Consider the following 25,136-nt stretch of genomic DNA (forward strand, 5'->3'; position numbering starts at 1 on the left):
GGCGCTGCCCAAGCGCTACAGACCGTTAAATGCCTTGAGATTTAGGACAATGTGCCGGGCTGACTCATCAAAAGATTCTGCAGTAGATTTTTTGTTGAGAAGGTCCGGTAAGTTGAACGGAGGTATATTAAGGTTTTCACATAAGGTCACGTGGTTACGTCTTTTGGATTCGAATCGGGAGCAGTGTCTGAGTAAGTGATGAAAAGTCTGTGAAGTCTGTACTGTGGAGTTGTCACATGGGCAAGTCTCGTTATCGAATATTTTAAAACGGTGCAGGTACTGCTTGTAGTACCTGTGCCCGCTTAGTAGTTGTGTGAGATGGAAAGATGTCTTGATGAGTTTTCGCAGTTTGTTTATGTCGGTGAGTTTCGAAAGGAGTGCTATGGTATGTCGACCCTGAGTCGAGCTCTCGTATCTAGCCTGCCAAATGCGTTTGTGTTCAGCGCGGATTGCGCTCTTCACAAAACTCATTGGGAAGTAAACATAAGCAGGTGTAAAGTGCATTGCGGCAGCGATCTTTGCTGCCAAGTCGGCTGCCTCGTTACCGACGACTCCTGTGTGGGTTTTGACCCAGGCTTGTTTTGACACCTGCAACGTAACTGCAGAGAGGTTCCTCCACGAGGTGGACGACGACATAGTTATGTTCGCGGAAAGTCTCTAGATGCGGGCAACGTAAGACTGGTCATCCTGGTGAGTTCTGGGGGAGACCTGTGCCTTGCAGTGAGTGTCTTTTGTTTAATATGATGATGATGATCATGAACTTAGTCTTAAACGTCATTATGATGAACCACCTGGTGTAAACAATATTTGTCACTTATTAATTTGTTTCTTCATTGCTATGTACGATTTCACTTCGTAAGGATTATTTTGCAGGTTGTTGCGTGCCTCTCAACCTGCTCCGACGCCTATGCTGACGCTTTGCGGGGCTCCGCCACCGTCACGTAAACGAGAGGAACTTGCCGCTCTTGCCAACCTTCGAAAGAAGGTTTCACCAGCGCTACTGCATCATGACAGGTATCCTAGACTTGATATATGATGAGACTTACACTGTTAGCATAGCTTAATACTTTAAAAAGCAATAAGTACTCAGGGGCCTTGCAATCTGTTGAAATAATAGCATGTAATGGCCCGAGTCGAGGCTCGCGCGTGAGGCTTCGAGCTTCACTACATTAAAAGGAGGTTTTTGCATCATCTTCACCCTGCCGCGTTGAACCCGCGGAATCTGCGAATGCCATTTGAGCAGTAGGGACAGTCCGGTCCAAAATAAAAACAGCTTAACACGTTGAACGCTTTGCGAAAAATCGAGTATTTTCACATACGCTACGTGGCTCACCGGCGAGTCTCTTAATCATTTAAGCCATGGAAGTCAACCTTAAAAAAGGATTATCTAACTTTTAGGTTTTGCTATATTTCCAACACTAGGCAGAAAAAGTCATGAATTTTTATTTTATGTACAAATATCTGCATTTATATAAGTTATAATGTAAATCTTAATCAATAAAAATAATAGATTTCTGATTTTGGTAGTGAGCTCATCAGCGGGTGGTGTGAAGCATACGTGATAATTAAAATTTCAAAAGAAACTACGTCCGATGATTTTTTTAAAAAAAAATAATGTGAATAATAAAAAGTCCTTAACTATTGTTACTGCCGCAAAAATAATTTAAAAATAAATTGGAATTTAATTTTTTACGTTCGATTTTTAAATATTTTTAAACATTACGAATTTTTAGTTCATTTTTTACGATGCAGTGGAAGCAAATAAGACCAACTAGAAGTGATTGCTTTACACAGTTATCGTTATTTGCCAATTACGATTATCGACTTTGACTCTTGTGAGATCTGTTATCGGTTTATTACCGTAATTCTGTCGTAACCGTCAATTAACGAAACAATTAAGGCACAGATTAAAATAAATGCTTCCTATAAACAGAACTTGTTGAGTCTTCATATGGGTGTGAGAAAAAAAATGTCAAAAGAAACTTATGGAGTATCCACGACGGCGGGGTTAGAAAAAATATAGGGATTTCCTCAAACAGCGATTAAAAGGATGAAAACTTCCTTTTTTATCATTTATGGGCGAAGCATTTGACCTTCGTCTCGCCTAATGTTAAGCCACGATGAGGTCTACGATGGTACATGCTTGTCTAGAAGAAACCTATCCTCTCTTGTCTTGATGAATCCTAAGTTATAATTGGCTGGAAATAATGAGGTCTTAGTTGTCCGCACTATAAAAGTATTAGAAAAACGCTTAGTGCGGGTGGAAGGGATTTCAAATGTGTATACGAAAGTCTTGAATCCGTGCGTCTTGTTGTCCGAAGGAAGAAAAGAGATGGAAGAATTGAATTGAATATTTGGTCTAATTCAGCTGCACACTCTCAATAAGCCTAAGCGTACCTTGTTTTCAGATGAAAATACTTTGATATACAACCATTCAATCGTCAAAATGAGAGAGTGTACGCTACTAGTTCTGCGGAAGCACACAACGCTTATTCCAGAATTTTGAGTAATCATCACTCATCACCACTGTTAGTTTGGTTAGTAGTCTCGAATTATCGGAATATCGTGGTAGATTTTTGTGATAAGCGGTAAAATTTATTGAGACACGGTATCACAAGTAATTGTGTTGGATCTGTCTTGTACCTTTGAAGGCAGCCGTGATTATTATCTGCACCGGCACACAAGTTTGTTTTTAAATGTTATCTAGTTTTTATAATATAAGACAAGTTGGATTTCGCATTGGTTCATATTGGAAATCCATTGGGAAAGTCTTTGTTCACCAGTGGACGTCCAGGGTATATCAAAAATTATTTCGTGTAATGTCCGATATTATTTTATGTTATCTGTTCATTATATTTATAGGTGGACTACGCATGTAGGGACATGTGAGTGGAAGAAAGGTCCAAATCAAATGAAAAAAGATAACTAACAATATTAATAATTAATTTTTTACTAAAATGATATAAATATATTTTTTTTAAGATTTAGAAATAAATGGATACGTTCATTCATGTCTGTTTATTTGACATGGCGTAACGTTTATTTTAAATGGATAAAGGCAACTAGGTCACCTACTTATCAAAGTGTAGTGCTTACGGAGGTACAGGGAAATGATTAATCGCTCCTTACCTCCCGCCGCCTTCGGCGACAAGGGTTGGCGTGAATAAAGAAATGGAAAATTCCACTACCTTTTGTTCGGTAGCTTGTCTTAATTTTCTTCTTGTGAAGTAACACTCTTATATTAAAAACACTATGTGCGTAGCTAAATAAAGATAGAGTTGACAAACGTAACAGATAGTCTGAAAAATTAAATATATTATTAACCTGCAAATATAGGATATTGAATAAGTTCTCAGAAGCCGAAAAATGGCTTCATTCATGGATTGCCTCGAAAGATGAGTCATTTTTCCGACGGGGGATTCAATTGCTACCAGAGAGATGGGAGAAAGTGGTCTCTAATGATGGACAATACTTTGAGTAATGTCATTGTAAGCATTGTATTTTAAATAATTTTTTTTTTAAAAAAAAAAAACAGCGAGAACTTATTCAAGGTCCAATATATATACCATATAATTAAAATATCATTAAAGTAACGAAGCAATTGATTTACATTGGTATAGCACATAACGAGCAGAATAGATGGCCGCTCGGGCCTGATGATTTTATAGTAGAGATCACGTACCGAGAAGCGCAGAGCAGGACATTCACTTAAAAGCGGAACAGATGATTTTGCTAAGGTCGTCAAAAATGCTGAATACAGGCTTCCAACCGGTCCTATCAACCTCGATAGCTATGTCCTACAGCTCAAATGTCAATGATGATGATGATGGTGATAAAACATAACACTAAGAATTATAAACCAGCGCCGAGGATATCTTTTATATATTTTTATCGCAAAGCATTTGAGCTCCATCTCGCTTGATGTTAAGCGATGAAGAGGTATATGATGATATATGCTTACATAGAAACCTATTCACTATTGACTTGAAGAATTCTAAGTTATAGTTGCCTGGAAACAATGAAGCCGGTAGGTTGTTCTACTCCTTGGCTGTTTGCACTGTGAAAAATATTATAGAAACGCGAGATGCGGGTGGAAAGGATTTAAACTGTGTACGGATGTCGTGTAATCCAGTCTTAAATACCGTTTAGTTTTACTTAAAATTATTCTTTTTAAAATATGTCTATTTGTGCGACGTACAAGATTTTCTAGTGCAAGAAATTATGCTAAAAGAAATATTTTTGTAAACACAGAAACGTTTAAGGATAAGAAAATTAAAGCTTTGAAGCATTGTCATAACTTTATGGTTTTATTCGTGGGAAATGCCGGTTCATCTTGATATTAAAGTTATATAACTTGATCTACTCACACGAGTCTAATGCAAAGCCTTAAGTCGTATGTAACCGACATAGACCAGCACATCGGCAAGTTAAACTAGTAGTAGCGAAATAGGCGGGGGAACATACCCTGGTCGGAGACGCCATCAGAGCAGAGGCACCTCGTCAAATGGAACCAATGGTTTCTAACCTCCAACTATCTTCGACGAATCTGAGGCGGATGATGGATCAACGTGGTTTCGAACCATCGTAATAGCACCACTAGTGTTTCAGGGGTAGCGTGGCGCACCAGATTGTGGGAATATTAAAAAAAAATTTCTAAGGTGGTACCGTGATCTTTCACAAAGCGACGAAACTGACCACAGGGAGATTGTAACGGGTATAAATACCACTTACTACCAGAAGCATTGCATCTTGAACAACCGAAGGACCTCCTCTTCTGAAACCAAAAAAAAAAAATCTGTAGTTACATAGCGCACAATTGATGACACCTAGGACTTTGAAGTTCTGCAGTGGGTAAATTTATGTTAGATAAGGTAACAGGAAGCACATGTGTAAACAGGCCGCGCTTTAAGCAGCTCTATAAAAATTAGATGACGTACATAAATCTATAAAAAAAGGCAATACGCGCGTATGCCGTATTGAACAGCGCAGTCACGTACATTTACGTATTTATATTCAGTAGACTCTCTTCACTTAAGCGACGGCTTGGCGCCAGGCGTCGCTCAGACTACCAAGGTCAGAGAACGTTCGAGTCTTTAATAATTTCTTTTAACATCCTTTCAGTTAAATTTACGTCTTAATCAAACTGAATTTGTTACCAAATTCAATACGCTATGCAGAGTGATTGGTTACAAGTTTAAAAGGTTTAAGGGATGAATGTATAAATCATTAGTCAGCAAAAAGCTTGAAAAGCCTTTACGTCTATATCCAATAATCTATGTATAAAGTGACCAATTCGAAATATAGTACATTAATCAATTATTTCTATTGCAACGCGACAGACAAATAACTTCTCCCTGTATGGTATGCAGGGATATTAACAGTAATTGATTTTAATAAGCAATACGAATTTTTAAAACACTTCTTCTTACTATGTTATCACTTAGTTGTTGACGAGCGTGTGGACTGTATAAAAGGATTAAATAAATACAAATAATGTTGGTGATTTAAATACAATTTCACAAAATTAGATAAGAGTAAATTGAAACGTAACAATAGACTGATCAAAACAAAAGCAGAAGGGCGCCCTGCGACACAAACTGTCAAATATAAAAATTATAAAAAAAAAATTAAAAATATAAAAAAAGGTTTCTCGAGGCTCACTTGGTGTTTGGCACTGGTCGGTCTAACATCTCCTGAGGATGCCCCGTGGAGGGGTGAAAAACGTGTAGGGTAGATTAACGGTGGTGTTGTTTACCGCACGCGCATTTATCAGCGGGCTGGCGGCCGGTGCACTTCATTGCACGACTACTACTGCATAGCGGAAGTAGCTATATATTGGTCCCTTTCTTAGTTAGGAGGGACTTCCGCGAGGTAGCGTCTAAATCTATAAGAATATATCTAATAAAAAGGTTTTAAGCGGCTCAGTCAGTCGCTAACATAATTATATATTATTTCTGAAACATTGATTGACAAGAAATGAGCTATACATTTATCTTTTAAAAGCTTTTACATCAATCACCAATCATCCTGTATACTTAATCGGATAAGCAATGTTCAGGTAAATTGTTGTACGTGTAGTGTATATGTTATATGAACATCACTTGTAAGTTTTTGAGGCAACTGTCGGTAATGGAGTATTAGTTTAAAAAAATGTACATTCGAAATAAAAGAGATAAAATAAAAAATCTAATACTATCTCACTGTTTACAGCGTGTTATATTTAGACGTTCTTTTTTTGAAATTTAATTTTGACAGCTTAAAAGATTATGTAAAGTTTTTTTTAATCGTCCATAGGTTAATTGGATATCGCCGACCATTGTTTTATTATTAAAAGAGTTTTGTAATGAGTCATCCAAAATCACTTCGCGAGAAATATCAATATCCGAAGCGATTTGAATTTTCGTAAAATATCGGAGTTTTTCGGAGAGGTGTTAACAAGATACTTCGAATACGCCAAATAACAACCTAACAAACTAGCGGTAAATTATACACCAGATGTTAAGCATCTTCTTAAAACAGCACTCGAGGCACCGACCCTGAAAAGGATCCAGCGCCGCCTTCCAAGAGCAGGGAGGCCACCAATGTGTCACCAAATAGACTAGACACGCCTATACAACTCTTCTACCGCTATGCTACCATTGTTCGATTGCAATGTAATGTCGATTTATAACGCATACACGTTATAATCATGTAAATGAGTCAACAAGCCAATTTCCACACATTTCGATTGCATGCTATAATAAGATCTATTCAATAATTTACTACTAATTTTTGGTTTAAAACTAAGAAATTGAATATTTAATGAAATCAGGCGTTACCTTGCGGAAGTCCATCCTAAGTAAGAAAGACCAATATTTGGCTACTTCCGCACATGCAGTGGTAGTCGTGCAACACCGCCAGCCCGTTTATATATGCGTATGCGGCAAGCAATGCGAATTACACAACTGCCACCGTCAAATCACTCAACACGTGTTTCCCTCCACGGGGCATCTTCAGGAGTTATGTTAAACCGATTAGTGCCAAACAGTCTCTGAGTGGACTCCATTCAGACACTCTGTGCTCTGTGCGGAAGTGGCTAAATATTGGTCTTTTTCTTACTAAGAAATTGAATGTCTAATAAAATATCTTGCGGAACTTAAAAAATATAATAACTATAATAAATTGAAAAAAAAGAAATAGTTACATTGCACTGTGAAAAACTGGTTGTACCATAGTTTTATCTGCAAAAAGTCTGTTAATTCATTTTTAATAAACAGAATCAGACTTTTATTTTAATAAAATGCGGCAAAATATTATAAGAATACCAGTAACAAAATACGAAATATTAAAAATATATTGACGGAAAAATCTTATTATTTTATAAACGAATATTTAAATTATTAGAATCCTTAGCAATGACCCCACCTGATTATTTTGGTTTAATTTAGGCTACATCTGATAAAGTTTATATGTATAAATATGTATAATACTAAAACATGTGTTGTTGTTGATTTTCTTCTTGCTTCTTCTCCACAACTATAATACTTAGCGAAGCAGAGTAGGGTCAAAAATAAAATAGATTAAATAAAATATGTTATTGTTTGTTATTTTGAATAAATGAATTTTATATTTATCTTTAAATATGCGTACATTCAGAGCCATAGAAGTTTTCGGACATATCTTTTAAACTAATAGAACACCTCCTACAGTTTTTAAATCAATAGGACTATGATAGCAGTGTTAACGGTCTAACGAATTGTATTAAACGATGCGATAAAATAATTGTGCTCCATAAATAGTTGATTAAACTCAACAGGCAATTGTTTTCAACGGCCTTGGGGCACGGCGGTGCCGTACATTGGCGTGGAACACGCATCCCTCGCAGAAAAGAGGTTACACATCGTTTACGTTCATCAAACAAGGATAATGAACCGATGTTTCTCTTTTCTAAGTTTATTATAAAGAGTGAAAGAAGTATATCGTATACAATATTAGTTATATATGTAAAATCTATAAAGGTTGAACATATAGTTAATTTGCTTTTAATGAATATCTGAAACAACCAAAACATTCAGTCTCAATACGTGCGATAGCTGTATGTTAATATGCGAAGATCCAAAGACCTTACAGGACATGATTGAACAACTTACACATGAAATCGATAATGGCTATCAATGAACAGGAACAAAATCAAGGTCATATTTTATAATTTTTTTCACATTTATTTTTTTATTACCTTACTCTTTGCTGCATCATATTATCTATCTTTCAGTTCTTTCACTCTACAATTCTATCTATCTCTCTCTTCTATTCCATCGCATTCATTCATCCTCATCACTGCAGTTTGGCTTTTTTTATTACAGTTTATCACAGATTTTTGTTTGTGAATTCTCTTATATACCTACAAGGTATATAAGAGAATTCACAAACAAATATATATCACATACATATATATTTATCTCAGTTTTAATAAATCACAGTTAATTACATTTTAATTTATTCTTAATACTTTTCTTTTCATTTTTGTTTACATTATTTGTTTGGCTGTTGACACCGTGTTCTATTTATTGCATTTTTTTCCATAACCCTGCAGAATCTAAGGAAGGACTCTCTTTCTTCTTTTTCAGCCAAAATGGAGGCGACATTAGCCTCTTCAATCCTTTTACTTACCCGGCATTCGGTTTCGAAACGGAGCCCTCCAAATGCGGGGCATTCAGTTATCAGGTGGATCACGGTCTGGTTCATGCCCAGTTCACAGAAGCACGAGGAATCCTCCTTGAGTTATTAAACTATGAAGGTACTCAGAAAACCCCCGTACCCCGTGAAGAGCTGAACCAAGACCGCGTCAACCTCCATGCTGCGACGACGCCCGGGAAAAACTTCCGCGTTGTCGATGTCGTCGTTCGTTCCATATACCTTCTATTCCATTCGTCAAGCGTTCCCAGCTTAAGCTGTCGCTTGACGAATGAGTCGAGGCATTCCTCATAATCTGGTCTTCTTTTACACTTTAGGGCCACGTGTTAATCCGCCCCCTCATTCCCCTCCGTCCCCGCGTGCGCTTTCACCCGATAAAGCCTTACTTTCTTCCCATTTTCTCTCGCTTTCATGATGTTCCCTTTTACTTAACGCTAAGGGATGGAGGGTGTCCAGTTTTGCGACTGTTTGGAGGTCGGACCAATTTTACTTACTATATATAATATTGTTTACTATCCATCCTTTTAGACTTTGTACTACCAAACGTAACTAAATATAACATATTTCACAATAAACATTTTATACAGGCAAGCTTTTCAAGCTTTTACATATCTTTACAATCAAACTGTATTGTTGACTAGTTAACCTTTTAAAAATGTGTTTTCAAATTAAATACGATTATCGTTACTGCTGAAAGATGGAAAAAACAATTTACTTATAATTATTTATATTAATAATATGTTACAAATTAAACTTATATGCTTACTTATATAACAGTCCAATTCGGAGTGTGATGATGGAGTAACTTTCATAAAATCTATTTCTAATAATAATACTTCTGGTCAAGTGTCATCAGCAAGTGGCTCCTTACTTTCCCATGCCTTGAATATTGGGATCAGGTTGCATGGCACTTTGATATTACGTAAGCAGATTCCTTATACGATACGTCTGTAACAAAATGCATCTAATTATATTAAAGTACCCATGTTTAGGTAAGTTAAAACATATATTACCGCAGTGTATATGTACATATTTCAATTCAATTGCAAAGATTAATTAAATATTATATTGGACAAAATATGACTTGCTATAATAGCTAGTGAACTTATATTGTTGTTACAAAACTTACATTCTGATTGAATAGTAAGCAATGAAAATATTATATTTTTTTCCGTAAAACGTTAACACAGCTAGATACAAGCCTCCCTCAGAGAATAGAGTAGTTTCTTCTAGTTTTTCACACTTCATACTCAGATTTCTTTTATCAGCGTCGCTTAAAAGCTGTCTACATTGGACGTCTTCCGACGATCGTCTGTTTTCCTTGTGTATCGTCCTGCGTTCGCTTACTGGTCCGTGGTCTCAACTCCACAGCCTCAACGCTCCAGCGATCATCTGTTCTGCTCGCTATGTGGTCTATCGACTGTCACTTCAACCCGCCAATCCGCTGGGCTTGTCGGTTGCTTTCGTTGCTCTACGGATCTCATTTCTGATAGTAGAAAAATCCCGATCATCGCTCCTTCCATGACAAGTTGAGCGACTATTTATTTTTTTTATTTAATATTCTTTATTGTACACGTTATGATACATTTAATGAGTTTTACAATAATATACAAAAAAGTACAATGGGCGGTCTTATCACACAAGGCAATCTCTTCCAGACAACCATAGTATGGAAAAGGTAAAAGTACTAATAATGGGTAGTCTACGTGTACAAAAAATATATATTTACTTACAAACGAACATAGACATACATACATACGTATATAACATATATACTTATAATAAATAAGGTTTAATACATATTATAAATATAATACAATAATAAATAAAAACATCTAACTGACTTCGATCAGTATTGGTTCGATCGCACTTGCCTCAGAAAGAAACAGAAGAAGAAAAAGAAATGAATTAAGAGATAGATAAGTATAGGTCCATTTACTAGGACTATGTGCTTGCCAATGAAGGTCAAAGTGATAGACCGCGTTTCTGTGCCGTAAGTCATCATTATACTGGTAGATGCAGCGTGGGCAAACCCCCAATAGGTAGACTGACGACGTAACAATCGTTGGGTGTGCCTATGCCTTTCAGTGGAAGCCCATCGACTAAAAAGAAAAAAAAGTCGACATTGGTAACACACATTGGTGGTAGTCTTCCGACTCAAAGCACTGAGTTTGAGTGCGAGTTTTTAAACACGAGACTACAGTCGAGTTTTGATGTTTGCCCATTTTTCGAATTAAAGTATATTAAATATTATTAATAATATTCGGTAAAAAAAAACCTATACAAACTAGTTAATGTTTCCTGCAAAAATCTCATTTCGGTGATGGGCCTGTCAATCAATCTCGCCTTAACGACTTCCAAAACTATATCCGGACACGGTTTCATTTAATCTAAATAATTTGTTTTGTTACAATACACCAAAGCACTCTTATTAATCAACTCGTAACAATCCAATAAAGGTATTTACGGTCGTTACGTTTTTACACGGCGTAAACGACACCGTAAAATACGTTGTTAAACCAATGTTAATTCGACAAACCTTTGTTTGACTTCGACGTCTGGCTGCGGCGTCTACTACGGTGAAACGCGTTGTACGCTGAAGAAAGATTAAAGGCTTATTTATTGCGACCCTTTGTTAACCCAGTGGTTAACTTCTGATCATAGATCGCAGATTTGATTCCCAGCAGGTCGAACAAAATGTAATGAACCGTGATAATTTTAAAAGTCATCTAAAAATAAACAGTGGTATAGACAAAAAGGAAACGATATAATATTAAAATTAAACTTTGGAAAATTTACGTGAAAAACAAAAATACAATAAATATGTAGTCTTATATAGAAGACGATGAAAGTGACGTGATGTACGAACGGAAAGGTAAGACAAGGAACGCAAGATAATGTGAAGGGAAGATAAGAGAAATCAATGAAGGAAGGGTGAGATATGCGTGACAATAGTAATATTCGTTAAAAAATTATTATTCGCATAATTAGTGCTTTTCCAAGGTAGGATAGAACGAGAATTCCACAAAAACGGGTGTCATTAAAAAACTGTAAATGATTTATGCATTTCCAGAGTTATAGAACCTAAAAATACCTTCGTACAGTAACTGTACTGTGTGGTGATGTTAATCGTATCAATTTCTTAAAGAATTCACAGAAAACATACCAGATTATGTAGTGTGATAGATATATAAGTGTAAAAGCTTTCACACATATTTCTAACTGTTATTCGGATAACAATGAATTAAACTGGATCTCTATAGATCGAGATAGAAAAGAAGGTAGAGAGTGGCAGCGTCGCCTCCCTGATGATGCAGAATGCCGCCACAGATTCTTAAAATACTGCGACGAGTTCATAAAGAAATCAAATGAACAATACCTAAGCTCGAGCAATAGTAATAAACAGCTGAATTATAGTAATAATAAAACTTAACATCTAAGACGAACAAATGTGATGATAAAAATAAAAGAAGAGAGAATACGAGATTATGTGAAGGATGAAAGAAGAAAATACTGAAAAAATATTTCGTAACCCAAGACCCTGTCATAGCTTATGATCGGGGAACGAGAAGCCCTCGAAAATGGTCTATATAAAAAAAGACAAATAAAAATGCGAGGTGCTATTTAAATGATAATCTATGTGTACGTTTAAAAAACTTTATATGTTAAGAAAAGGACCAATATATAGTTACTTCCGCCAATGCAGTAGTAGTGGTGCAATAAAGTGCATCGCCCGCCAGCCCGCTGATAAATGCACGTGCATAAATTAACGCCTGAATCCATTAGATACTTCATATGTTATCATATCCAAGCTATTTCACGACTTAAAAAAACCTTCACATTGTAGCAGAGTTTTGTACAAGTTTTATTTTATTTTATGGGTGTTTTAAAAATATTGCATGATAATTCTTCATTCGTTATAAGGGAGTTTATTGTAAAAACGTACACATTTGCCTAAAAATAAGTTACTTATTTTATGGAGCCTAGAGAAAAGTATTGGCGGTTATATACAGCCAACGTATTGAATTCCAAATATAAACATAAATGTAGTGTTGCCATACAAAACCGCAAAAGAACGAAGATTATCGATGTAGCTCGAAGAATTGCTCGTTTGGGTAGTGGGCGGGGCACATTGCTGTTACTAGATGTGGACAGTCCGAGACTGGTCCTCGTGTCGATCTTCGAGTTTCACGAGGTCAAAAACTTGAAACGGGTCTTGTCAATATACACAGTTATTTTCATACTTCCAGCTTCACATTATACTAAGTACACGTAAATAATATTTAATCTATTTTAATCTCAGAGCATGGTCTCTCCAATATGTTTATATCAAGTATTCGAAGCTCTCCTCTTATGCGACTACATATGACGAAACATTTTGCTCTAAGTTATTTAATATAACTTTTGCCGTCTGTTCTGTATTATTGTATATTTTATGTTATGTAGAGATTTCTAATACATTTCGAGTAACGGAGTTAATAAAGTTTATTGATTTTGTTGGTTAAGGTTAATTTATTATTCTAATCATCCCATTCATGGTTTGCCGAGCACCTGTGATCCCATGAGGCTCGAAGTGAAAATAAATAAATAATTAAATTTTTAGCAGTGAATATAACAATGAAAACCTTGAGCTACGAGCAGTTTGAAGGTATAATTTAGCCTTCGACGCCACAAAAGTATATCTGCTTGCGGCAGATACTAGACCCACGTGCTATATGCTGTGGACCTCTTACTCTGTAATAATGTCATAACTGTTGATAACTAAAGCTAAGTTTATACATTTTTTTATGACTTCCGTTTTTGGGGGCCTTTCGTTCATCTTGTGTGAGGCAGGGACGTTACAAATTCGGCTAAAATGAGTTCGTCAATTTTTATTCCACATTCTCTTTCGTTCTTCACTATGTCTTTTATTATATTCCTTTTACACTTCACATGATCTGCTATTCTACGCTAGTAGATCGAGTTTATACGTCCGAAGAAGATATCAAATTGCATTAATATATATAAGCTACGTGTCATCGCACAATTGTTAACAAGTGAACTCCGACCATGCTTTGAACGAAGAAAAAACAACCGTCTTGTTTCACATCCGACTTGACTTTAAGAACGTCGCTGCAAAGGATATCGCATTGTCAAACGTAGACACTAGCGACGTGCTATTCGAAACGCCGAGCGTCTGTCGCGGAACTATTTTTAATAATAATACTACAGATGTTTAAATATATAATACTTTGTCATAATATCACAATGGATAGTCCACATTGCTTGGAGAACAGATGGCCGCTGTCTTTATAGGGTTCTGGGGGTGGAGACTGCAGACCGGCAATCATAGGACAATTACTTGCATAGTAGACAGACGACCTTGATCAGGTCGTCAGAGGACGCTGGATGCAGGTGCCTTTTTAACGGCCTTCGCTATTGGGGACCTCTTGTGCAAACCCTGTCATGGATACATAGGGACAGTTTTTTACTGAATAATTTATTCGCTTTCTTTTCTTATTATTTCCTCTTTCTTTTTCTGTCCGTCTCAATTTCTCTTACTTGTTACTTTTTTTTCCTTCACATGACCTTTATGCATTGCTACTTTTTTATTTTGCTTCATTATTCTGCATATATCTGTATTTTTAACAATTCTACTTATACTTTTTAATTTATTTTATTCTAACGTCTTATTTCTATATCACGATTTTTTATCTATTATTTTTGTATCGCACCTACTTTCCTTTATCCTTTCAAAGATTGTTATGAAGGCAGCTTACAACGGGCAGTGGGTGTTTTACTGCTGAAATTATGATGTAATCGAATGTAGCATTTCGAATAGTGTGATGAAGTAACACCGTAAGGGTTTCATTTTAGCTAGAATAGACAAAATGTCTACTCCTAAAACTGTGGAATACTTAATAAGTTGTAAATCACAAAAATTACACAACGAAAAAATAGAAGCGAAACGAAAAAATATATATGGTTATAGAATGTACAGTGTACTCGCAGTAATGGCACCGAAAGCAGGTACGCGAATATCGTATTTCAATTCAAGGCCAAATGTTTACGATTCAGTCCTGAAGAAACTTATTTCCCCCGGATCGAATCACGAACGGAACGTGGAAACGAAAGTTCACGGACGAACTGTTCCAGATGCTGATTAAGTACTTACACGTGTATTCAAGCAGAAATAAAAGAAATGAAGATATGAAAACAAAAACATACATTATTTTAACTTTCATTTCGTTTAATTATTCTAAATATAAACACTTACGGTTTCCAAATAGTATCACATCCCGTTCCTGTATATTATTTAGTTTTCAAAACTAAGTATTAATAAAGATTCATACCCAGTAACATATAACCTCAAAGACTAATAACCTGAACTATGGACCATGGATTTGCGATCATAGGTCGCGGTTTCGATTCCCGGGATATATTTCTACTATATTTCACACTATGTTTATTAATTACATAGGACAACCATTGTTCACAAACAAGTTTCCAGAGCATGGGCACTAACGAGCGTTCTATAACACCCTCACTGTTATCTCCTAACCGCTTGCAAAGTATGGCGATTATGGTACTTCCTCCTATATATTTCTTTGGGACAGGTGCCTTAACTTAAACTGACGCCATTAACTGAAGGCGATTTAAGAATTGCTCACCTGAAGCGGCAATGGACGGAGCTCGTGTAACTGATGCGATGGCTATAGGGGTTAAAAGGTTGTCAGTGGGCGGCTATGAGCCGATATATGTGACGTGGGCCCTCCACTGGTAGGATTGACGACACAGTTAAAGTCGCAGGAAGTAGCTGGATGCCAGGAGTGCAAGATCGATTATAGTCGTGATTTTTGGAGAAGGCTTAATCCTTGCAATGTACGTCTAACGGCTGACCTGATGATTACGAAGTCACAAATAGTCAGATGCTACGATGTGGTCGTCACCGCAAGACAAGAATATAGTGGCAATCTTTATAGAAGAGTAACATGTTGATGAATGACCATTTTCAAAAAGCTGCTTAATTGATATAAGAGTCAAGTCGTTCTGGATGACCACATAATCTGTTTAAAATAAGTTTTTATTTTTATTTACTTAATCCAGAAAAAAATTCACAAATAAAATATCTTTTACGTATCCTATGTGTATATAGTTTCAATTTTGTCTGTTGCTTTATAAAATAACTATTAGACCGTGTGACATTTGACATATTTGTATTGTTTCTCTCGACATTTTTCTTTCAATACATACGCTTCTTAAGGTCGATGACTAAACAAGAAGATATGTTGTGTATTTTTTTTGTTTCGCCTCTGTCGGGCTAATACGGCATAGATACGTCATCTTATAAAACTAACGAATTTTATCTACTGATAAATAAATGGATAGTGATGGAAATTTCCGCAGAGGTAATATGCAATTATGGAGTCATTTACCTAGGAAGAGAGCTATATATCAGTGTTTTGTTTTTAAATATCCATCAACAGATGCATTTAATCTAATCTACACTAATAAATAAAATTTGAGTGTTTGTTTGTAATAAATATTCTAAATAACCGCTTTTTTCTACGTGAATATATTAGTATATACACCTAAAAAACTGTACATTACCAAAATTACATATACATTTTTTGTCTGTCTGTCTGTTCCGACTAATCTCTGAAATGGCAAGACCCATTTTGACGAGACTTACACTGGCAGGTAGCTAATGTAATAAGGAGTAACTTAAGCAACTTTTATTTTAGGAAAATTTTTACACGTAAAATAACTACACTTTAATTTTCTTTTTTTTGTGGATTTTTTCTTCAAATTTCTGTGGATTGAAATATGGGTGACGTCATCAGATTAATTTTTTCAGACATTCGAGGAACGACGACCACTCGAAAGATGATGTAAAACCTGAACAGCTGGACAACAGACCCAAGCTTCTGCAAAAGGTTAGTGCAATGTACACATCATCACATCATCGGTATAAAATAAAAGGCGCTACTTCAGATTCCTCTTACAAAAGATTACTATTGTACTTGCAATGTTTTAAAGAGAAAAGTAAAAATTAAAGAATAACCTTATTATCATTTTGAATAAGACACAAGTATATTCGCCGCGAAAAAATAAAGCTTAAATCGTTGTAAAAATAATACTGAGATATAAGAAATGAATAATCGACTCCTTTAGCAGTGATAGTCCAGCGGTAGAGAACAGGCAAGCCTAGCGATTACGGTATATCCCTCCTATAGATATCTTTAAGGAGGTCCTATGCATTGCAGCGGGCATCTATGGGCTGAAAACACGACAATGACGAATCGATTTTTTTTTAAATATCGTTCTGAAAAAGCAAAATTACACTTTTTTTAAAAAAAGATGTTATATAATCGATTAAAAATAATGTTCTTACGTGAGGCCAATGTAAGGTCCTTTTCGTCCCACCTTTAAAAGAACCGTACCTATCTAAAAATATATTCGTCCAATAAAGGAAAAGATCTATTTGTTCTAAAACTTTTAACTCTGAAAAAAAGCTCCTACCGACAACGTTGCTCTATAAATTCTTATATTTTACGATAGCTATGTAACCTTTGCATCAATATATCAAACAAACGTTATGTGAGGCAAAACATACAAAAGTAGGTCTTCCTGCCGAATAAGAAGTTGCTAATATACGGTCCATTTAACATTGGCTGGTTATTCTCAAGGTTCGGTCCAGAAGTCGTGTATTCCTGTATATCGGAAACGCATCGGTCTGTCCTTGACACGTTACACTTAATATTGCGTGACCTTGTCCCTTAGGCGGGTCTATTCGGCGAAATGTGGGATGGTTAGTTCACAACGGATATCGTTCAAGGGGAAACTAGAAAATTATTCTCATACAACTTTTCCTTTTGCTTTTTATCGTAGAATCGAACGGTTTTTTATTGGAACGGAATCGTTCAGTGGAAGAGCTTATTTCTCGGAAGCGAAGATATTACTCCTTTAGAAAAAAATACTTTTACGTCTTATTCTAAAATATTTGAAAATAACATACTAAAGTTTTTAAAATAAGTCAACTGCAAATTCGCTTTTTTGCTATTTAAAATCTCTTATTTCGAAAAACATTATTTTTGATTTTAAAACATTATTTTTGTAATGACAATTAAAAGAATTTAATTTAAAATAGTAATATATATTTTTTTAGTAGATCCACAATTAATAATTTAAAGTAAGGACATTTGTGAAATGTAAGAATTTAACTATTGTTGATTGTAAAAATGTTAAATAATACTAATTGAAAAATGGAGTTAAAAATAAAAAATTGAAACAACAGTACTTACAGCACCCGGCGATAAAAATTTCATGTCGACCTTTGGAAAGAGACAATTGGTTAATTTCGGCCGTGTAAAGTACTATCTCTGTCCCAGACTACCTATGTGATCTTTCGTAAGTCGTTGTATTTCGTGCAACAGAGATAATGGTCTACGAAGCCGAAATTAGCCTATTGTCTCATTCCAAAAGTCGATGTGCAATATTTATCGTCACGTACTGTAGTATATTCTAATTATTAACTTTTCTATAGGAATTAATTCTAACTTGCTTAAAAATCTATATTTAATGAATAAGTCATTATATCTGCGTCAGGTGTAGTTAAAAGGGAAGTAAATTTTTCATTTTAACTTTATAGTTTTTGAAATAATATTACGTGTTAGGGTGAATTTCGAATTGAAATGCTACTCGTACTCAAAAGATGTGTTATTTCACGACACAGAATTTAAATAGAGCAATGTACGAATATTCCTTATACGAGCACAACTTCGTATACACAAAAATCAAATTGCGGAACGCTGCCGCGAGGATGTCACGTACCGTCCTTGTACTGGTTTCCTTTCATTTGAGAAGTTTGTACTTTAATAACCAACTTTAATAATAAAGTCTTTTGAAAATGGTGTTAAGATACCGCAGTCTTAGAATCAGACTCGTCTGAATCTAAAAGGTAACGACACATTGTTATTAAGGGTTGTTACTCAACAAGAAGTACAAGTTGAATGAGATAATTATTAATTTGAAATATACTTGATATACTTGATAACATATTTTTTATTTATATTATTAAAGAATTAGGAACATTTACAGTGACCGCTATCATACGTTTCGATAGACATGTCAGAAGAGCCAAATTTAAAAGAAACGCGAACCAGATTGAACTTCCCTATAAAGCATCTTTCAACTTGAAGCTACAGGAGTTTTAAACAAACATACGGCTTTTTTTAACCCTTTCCTTACCGCAGTCCGTTCCGCCGAAGTGACGCTACTGAACCGTGCATGTACGCCGCGAAGTGTGTACATAGCACGGCGGAAAGCTGATGTTCGAATTTTCTCATCTGTGTCACATATTTAAAGATTTTACTGGTATATTAATTAAAATATATGTAAGAATAATTCTTAGTAATTTATTTGGCTGCGATAAATCTTAAAACAAGAATCTACACATAAGCCCACATTACAAGGTGAATGCCAGCTAACTCCGGCGCTGGTAACGAAAGGGTTAAAGATAAAGTTGGTAAATACATATAACTGTTATATCATAATTTATTTAAAAACATATTTGATGGCACTAGTTAATAAGCCTCATAGAAGTAGAAGTACCGGTTTATCGACGTTTTGTTCTCTTTAAAACCACTCTGCGTGTAATACTTCGTATACGTGCTCCAAAAAATAAATAATTATATATAAAAAATTGTATTTCTGTCTTCTTGGTCCTTGAAGAGCAACCTATTATCGTGTGCAAAGTGTATATGTACAAATCTGTGTTAAAATTTACCAAACGATGTGTTGTTATGAAGTTTCTTCCTGCTTTCTCTCCACAACAATAATACATTGCGAAGCAGAGTAGAGTAAAAATTAAAGTAAATTAAAAAAAGAAATAGATATATTTTGGCCATCAATAAGAGTTCTATCAAAAGTTCCTAAGTTGATTAAATGAATTTTATCTTTTAAGAAAAAAGTGCAAAGGGGGCAGTCTTATCACACGAGGCAATTACTTCCAGACAACCATAGTATGGAAACCGTAGAGAGATAAGTAAAGTGTTGTGAGCATTGGTCAGAATGTGTGAAGTGAACTTTACAACTAATATAACAGCGTAGCTTACTTCCCATTAAGATGTAAAAAAAGATCTTTTAGCGCCTTTCTAAAATGAACTAAAGATCATGTTCTACACAGTTTTGTGATTACATTTACAAACTCAAGACATCATATTGTTGATGGAAATTTCAACAGATCGAATATGAGATATTATACAAAAATAAAATAGATTAAAAAATAATTAGATAATAATTTAACGATCAATAAGAGTTTTGTTAGAAGTTCCAATGTTGAATAAACGAATTTAATTTTTTATCTTTACCTTTTGTAGACACTTTTGTATAGTTAATGCTTATTACTTAAAAATCTTTCACACTATTGCAGGTTGTTTAATTGCTTTTATTTTGTGAACTTCTTAAATTTATTACATGATGGTCATCCAGAGAGCAATGGAGATAGTTATGTTTAGATCAGCAGAAAGACCAAGGTCGAAACGTCGGTAGTTGCTGGAAGAATTGCTGGTCTTAAGTGGCAGTTGGCGTGGTTCATCGCTTGTGTAACCGACGCGACGGATACCAGGGTCAAAAGATGGCCGGGTGGCGCCTACGAACTAATAGATGTGGCGTGAGCCGTCCACTAGGTCGACCGATGACATAGCTAGAGTCGCAGCCGCTACCTATTCTCTGAAAATTTGTTTGTGTGCAGTGGCAATACTATATAATAGATGCACAAAGTATGAATAATATAAGATTGTATCCCGGATCGTACCCGCGACAAAGCGAAAGTCTCAATCCTTTACCACAGGGCTACCAATGACCACGTAAAGCAAATGCCGGGTATAATTAATATAAAATTATAAGCATGTCTTATATAGTTTGGTTAACTTCTATTTAGTTTCTGTTATATATATCTACTTTAATCTACACAGGACGAAGTTTGGATCGCATTACCAGTGCTGCAACGTCGTTCGAAACTGAAACATTAGTTCAAAGCGAACTTATAATTTGAAAGTACACGACTCTCTCTCGTAACTAGCAAAATGATTTATAACTTTTAATCGACTTATTAATTTCACTTTGATATACATTGTATAAATGTTTACTGATTTGTTTACATTTTCAACATCATATTGAATTCTTAATTATTTTAACTGAGTAAAAAGAGCTTATAGCTGTTTTGTTACGAATTAGTGTGTGGTACACTTTATCAACATACTTTTAGGTCGGCTTAGGTCACTTATATACCATTAAAAAGTTAAACACTGAGCTACCAATGCGTCTTGCACGCTGTTACGTTTTTTCCTGTTCTGTACAACGTTGAATTGTGGACCCTTAAAGAATCAATGAGCAAGAAAGTTAAAGCATTCAAAAAGGAGAATGTTGAGGATATCCTGGAGAGAAAATGTTAATAATGAAACAGTGTTTTAGTGTAGTATATAAGAAAAATCAAAAGTGCTATATATAATAAAAGTAATAAAACTGCAATATTTTTGGCCTCATCATGAAGTTAGATTCACGGAAAACGAAGTGTTGGTAGAGTAAAAATATCCTGGCTGGAAAACTTAGACTAGTTGCTTGGAAAACGCACCCGTTTGGTTTTCAGAGCCGCACATGTCAAAAATGAAAATTGAAGCCCTGATTGTCGCAGACCTTGGTAACAAGATGGTATATTAAAAAGAAGAAAGAACACCTCATCAAATGCTTATAACCAATAGTTTCAGAAATAATAAATAGAGTAATGATAATACAGTAAAATAATCCGTTTTTAATATACGGATAATTAGCATTACAACAGAAAAAAGTGACATATTTCAGAGTAATCTATTTATACAGAGTGATTTGAAATAGGTGTAATAGCCTTAAATGTTTTTTTAATTACTAATGAATATATATTTAATCCTTTAAACTTAAAGAATCAACTTTTACGTTTCTACTAGTTTGCAGGATAAAGTTTAGTTCGCATTACTAGTGCTGCAACGTCGTTCAGAACTGAAACATTAGTTTAAAGCAAACTTATAATTTCAAAGTACGCAAAACTCGTTTCCATAACTAGCAAAATGATTTATAACTTTTAATCGTCTTAGTTAATTTCTATTTAATATATAACTATACATTAAAATGTATTAATAATTATAATTAATATGTATCGAATGGAACGCGATCTTTTATATACATTTATAAAAACACGTAATTGGTTAAGTTTATTTATTTAAAAATATTTATGTCGGAATCTAGTTTCGAACGGCATCAACAGATGGCGCTAGCACTTTTCTCGCATAAACGCATAAAAGCGGACACCGCGCGATAGAATCGACATTCACAAAGCAGACTCGACCACGACGTGACGCATATACACTATTCGTAGTAACTAATCCCATGCATGTTACTACCATCGCTATAAAGTCACAAAATGATCTGCTTTTTTTTCGCTGTCATAATCAATAAATTATAATGAATTTGTATATGAAGAAGAATAGCGATTCCTTGTTACTTTAATGAGATCGCGGTGTGGGTAAATCCCCACTAGGTGGACCCACGACATAACGATATCGGGCATATGCATTTTTCTTGCAATATGCATCTGTCGACTGAAAAGTAAAAAAAAGGTTCTGCAATTTCGAAATCCTGAATGCATCTTCATATTAATATTTACATTTGACCTAATTTTCAGTAAAGCGTATATTAATATATATGTATTATTTATATTAATATGCAAAATTGGCATAGGTATGTAAATATACGATAAGTAAGATAAGGACCAATATATAGCTACCTCCGCACATACAGTCGTAGTCGTGCAATAAAGTGCACCACCCGCCAGCCCGCTGATAAATGCGCATGCGGCAAACAATGCGAATTACACAGTTAAATCACTCAACACGTATTTCACCCCTCCACGGGGCACCCTCAGAAGTAATGTTACACCGATTAGTGCCAAACACAGAGTCGGTGATCACCAGGCTGGCGGGGGCGGTACACTTTATTGCACGACTACTGCTACATAGCGGAAGTAGCTATATATTGGTCCTTTTCTTAGGATGGACTTCCGCAAAATAACACCTGATTCCATTAAATATACGATAACTTACAATTAGTATTTTTTTATCATAATAATGTAATTAAAGTTTTTATTATTATTTTTAATAAATAGTTATTACACTCGTCATATATTATTAACATGAGAACACATATTTTTTAGTTTATTAGAAAATATTCCATGGTCATCGTGTATATAAAAGAATTAATAATCAGCTATAAAGATTAGAAGGATTAGCAAGTTGTAGTGGCTGCGTACAGGCTACTTAGCGCACAGGACACATTGCTGTTGGGGTCTTAAAGTTACAAGTTCTTAAAGTTAGTAAGTCACCTAGACCGTCAAGCACAGGAAGTTCAGTTAGAAGTTAGACCTAGGCGCTTAATTGCAGTCGAATGATTGACTTTTAAATACGCTTCGATTTTAAATACGCAATGTTTTCCCGTCCAATGCGACATTGTGCGACTAAAAATCCCGCATTAATGACAAAGGTAGCGCTGACGCTCCTTTGCCTGATTACGGAAAATTTGAATTTGAATTTCGAATTCTACCAAAGGACAACTTATAATTCTGTTGCTACTCTAATGATTAAATGTTAGTTTTATTACAGGAGCGAACGATGAGCTTAACACTAAACATACCATAAAGGGTCAAATGACTTATTTTGAATTTTAAAAATGCGATGAGGAATGGATCAAAAATTCTTATTTTTTGCGTTAGTCATAATAACAATATGCTATCTTGTTTAATTATTATAAATTTAATCTGTATTCCCTTCTAATTACCATATATCATACATTCAATCAGGAAACAGAGTCGTGTCATGGTAGAAATAGGTATGTAATAAGTATTGGTATAATTAGTGTTAATAAAATAAAAAAGATAATAAAACACACTTTATTTTTAAAAAACACGATCGAGAATAAATAGTAGGGAAAATTTAATAATAGAATGGCAATACTTTATTTTTAATTTCATCCATGACTTGCAATATCCTTAAAGATGAAAAATCTTTTTATCTGTAATCTAACGACAGGCAAACATATCAGAATTGTTAAAGTTAAATTTAATTATATGATAATAGAAGTATCAAGATCGTTTAGGTAGTTCAAAAATTTGCTCGTTGTCTGAAGTGGCACTGGGCAGATCTCATCGTTCGTGCAATCGACCTGTCCACGAGGCGCTAGACAGTTTACATCTGATGATATGGATGACATAGTTGAACTCGCGAGAAGTCGCAGGATGTGGGCAACTCAAGACCGATCATCGTGGAGATCTTTGTAGTGAGACGACTATTGACTAACATGATAATGACGGTGATTTGATATTTGAGCGTTTAAAAATCGAATTAAAATTTAGATTTTTTCCAAAGCTTTAAATATGGAATGTTTACACTTATTACAGAGTATAAATGTTTACATAATCTGTGTACATCGATTATTTCAATAAAAATATTACCAAAAAAAGTATTATTCATGGTAACGATGAAACACAGTTTTCATTTTGTAAAACCGCCTTGCCTCTACATCGTAGCAGCTGACGTAGCAATCGTTTCAAATCGTAACAAGCGATAGAAATTTGCATATGACCTCAATTGTAGATGTATTGTGTAATTTAGTGACCCACAAATAGAAACTGTTTAACCTTTAATTTGGCTTACTTTTTTTTACTTTTCGAATTTTGATTCAATAATCGAATCTAAGTGACAGCCACTAAGTTTTTTTTATTTAGATGAAATATGCACAACTAAAAAAGATTTTTGACCTTGTGGTAATTGCCTAACATAAACCTAAATATAGGATAGGATGACTATAAACCTACGTTTTTAATCTCACTTATATATTAGCGGAACCGGAAGGTAATGTTGTTTCTGTCGATATATTTTCCAGAAAAACCGATTTACTTCTACCGCTCCGACATTGAAAATTTGTATACTAGATGGCAAAAGGTTGTTGCTAACGAAGGTGAATATATTGTTGATTAGAAATAAAAACTTGTTGAAAATGTAGTCGTGTGAATTTAACTTAAGAAAGCGACATTACTTTCCGATCTCCCTAATACAGTATATAAAATAAAAACAAGAAAGCTGCAATATGGGCCATATGATATCTCAAAATATGAGCTACAGTTACTTATCATACAGGGTGAGATGAACAGAAAGATCGCAATATCCTTGTTGAAAAACTTACGACAGTGGTTTAGAAAGAGCACTCCTTCGATCTTCAGAGCTGCGATGTCAAAGATTAACATTGCTTTAATGGTTGCCGATCTTCGTGAAAAGATGGCACGAAACCCACGTCACTGTTTTGTGGGATAGCATATCAAATCTATTATTATACTTAAAACTAAACCTTCCATAGCCTATCCTATCATACAGAAGCCGTATTATATCAGCCGTAGA

General features: G+C 34.9%; 1 protein-coding gene across 1 annotated transcript in view; it reads left to right on the top strand.

The window, feature by feature from the left end:
• The window catches only part of LOC137929769 (ectin-like), a 55,371-nt gene that overhangs the window by 1,232 nt on the left and 29,003 nt on the right, over positions 1 to 25,136 (top strand). The window contains exons 2-3 of the mRNA XM_068772863.1: positions 874 to 1,014; positions 16,511 to 16,589. Of these exons, the coding sequence (XP_068628964.1) occupies positions 874 to 1,014; positions 16,511 to 16,589 (220 nt within the window). The remainder of the gene's footprint in view (positions 1 to 873; positions 1,015 to 16,510; positions 16,590 to 25,136) is intronic.

The sequence above is a fragment of the Battus philenor genome, unplaced genomic scaffold, assembly GCF_028537555.1.
Source record: "Battus philenor isolate CCGP_79_NKW_IND1 unplaced genomic scaffold, ilBatPhil1.0.hap1 SCAF_5, whole genome shotgun sequence".
NCBI classification, from domain to species: domain Eukaryota; kingdom Metazoa; phylum Arthropoda; class Insecta; order Lepidoptera; family Papilionidae; genus Battus; species Battus philenor.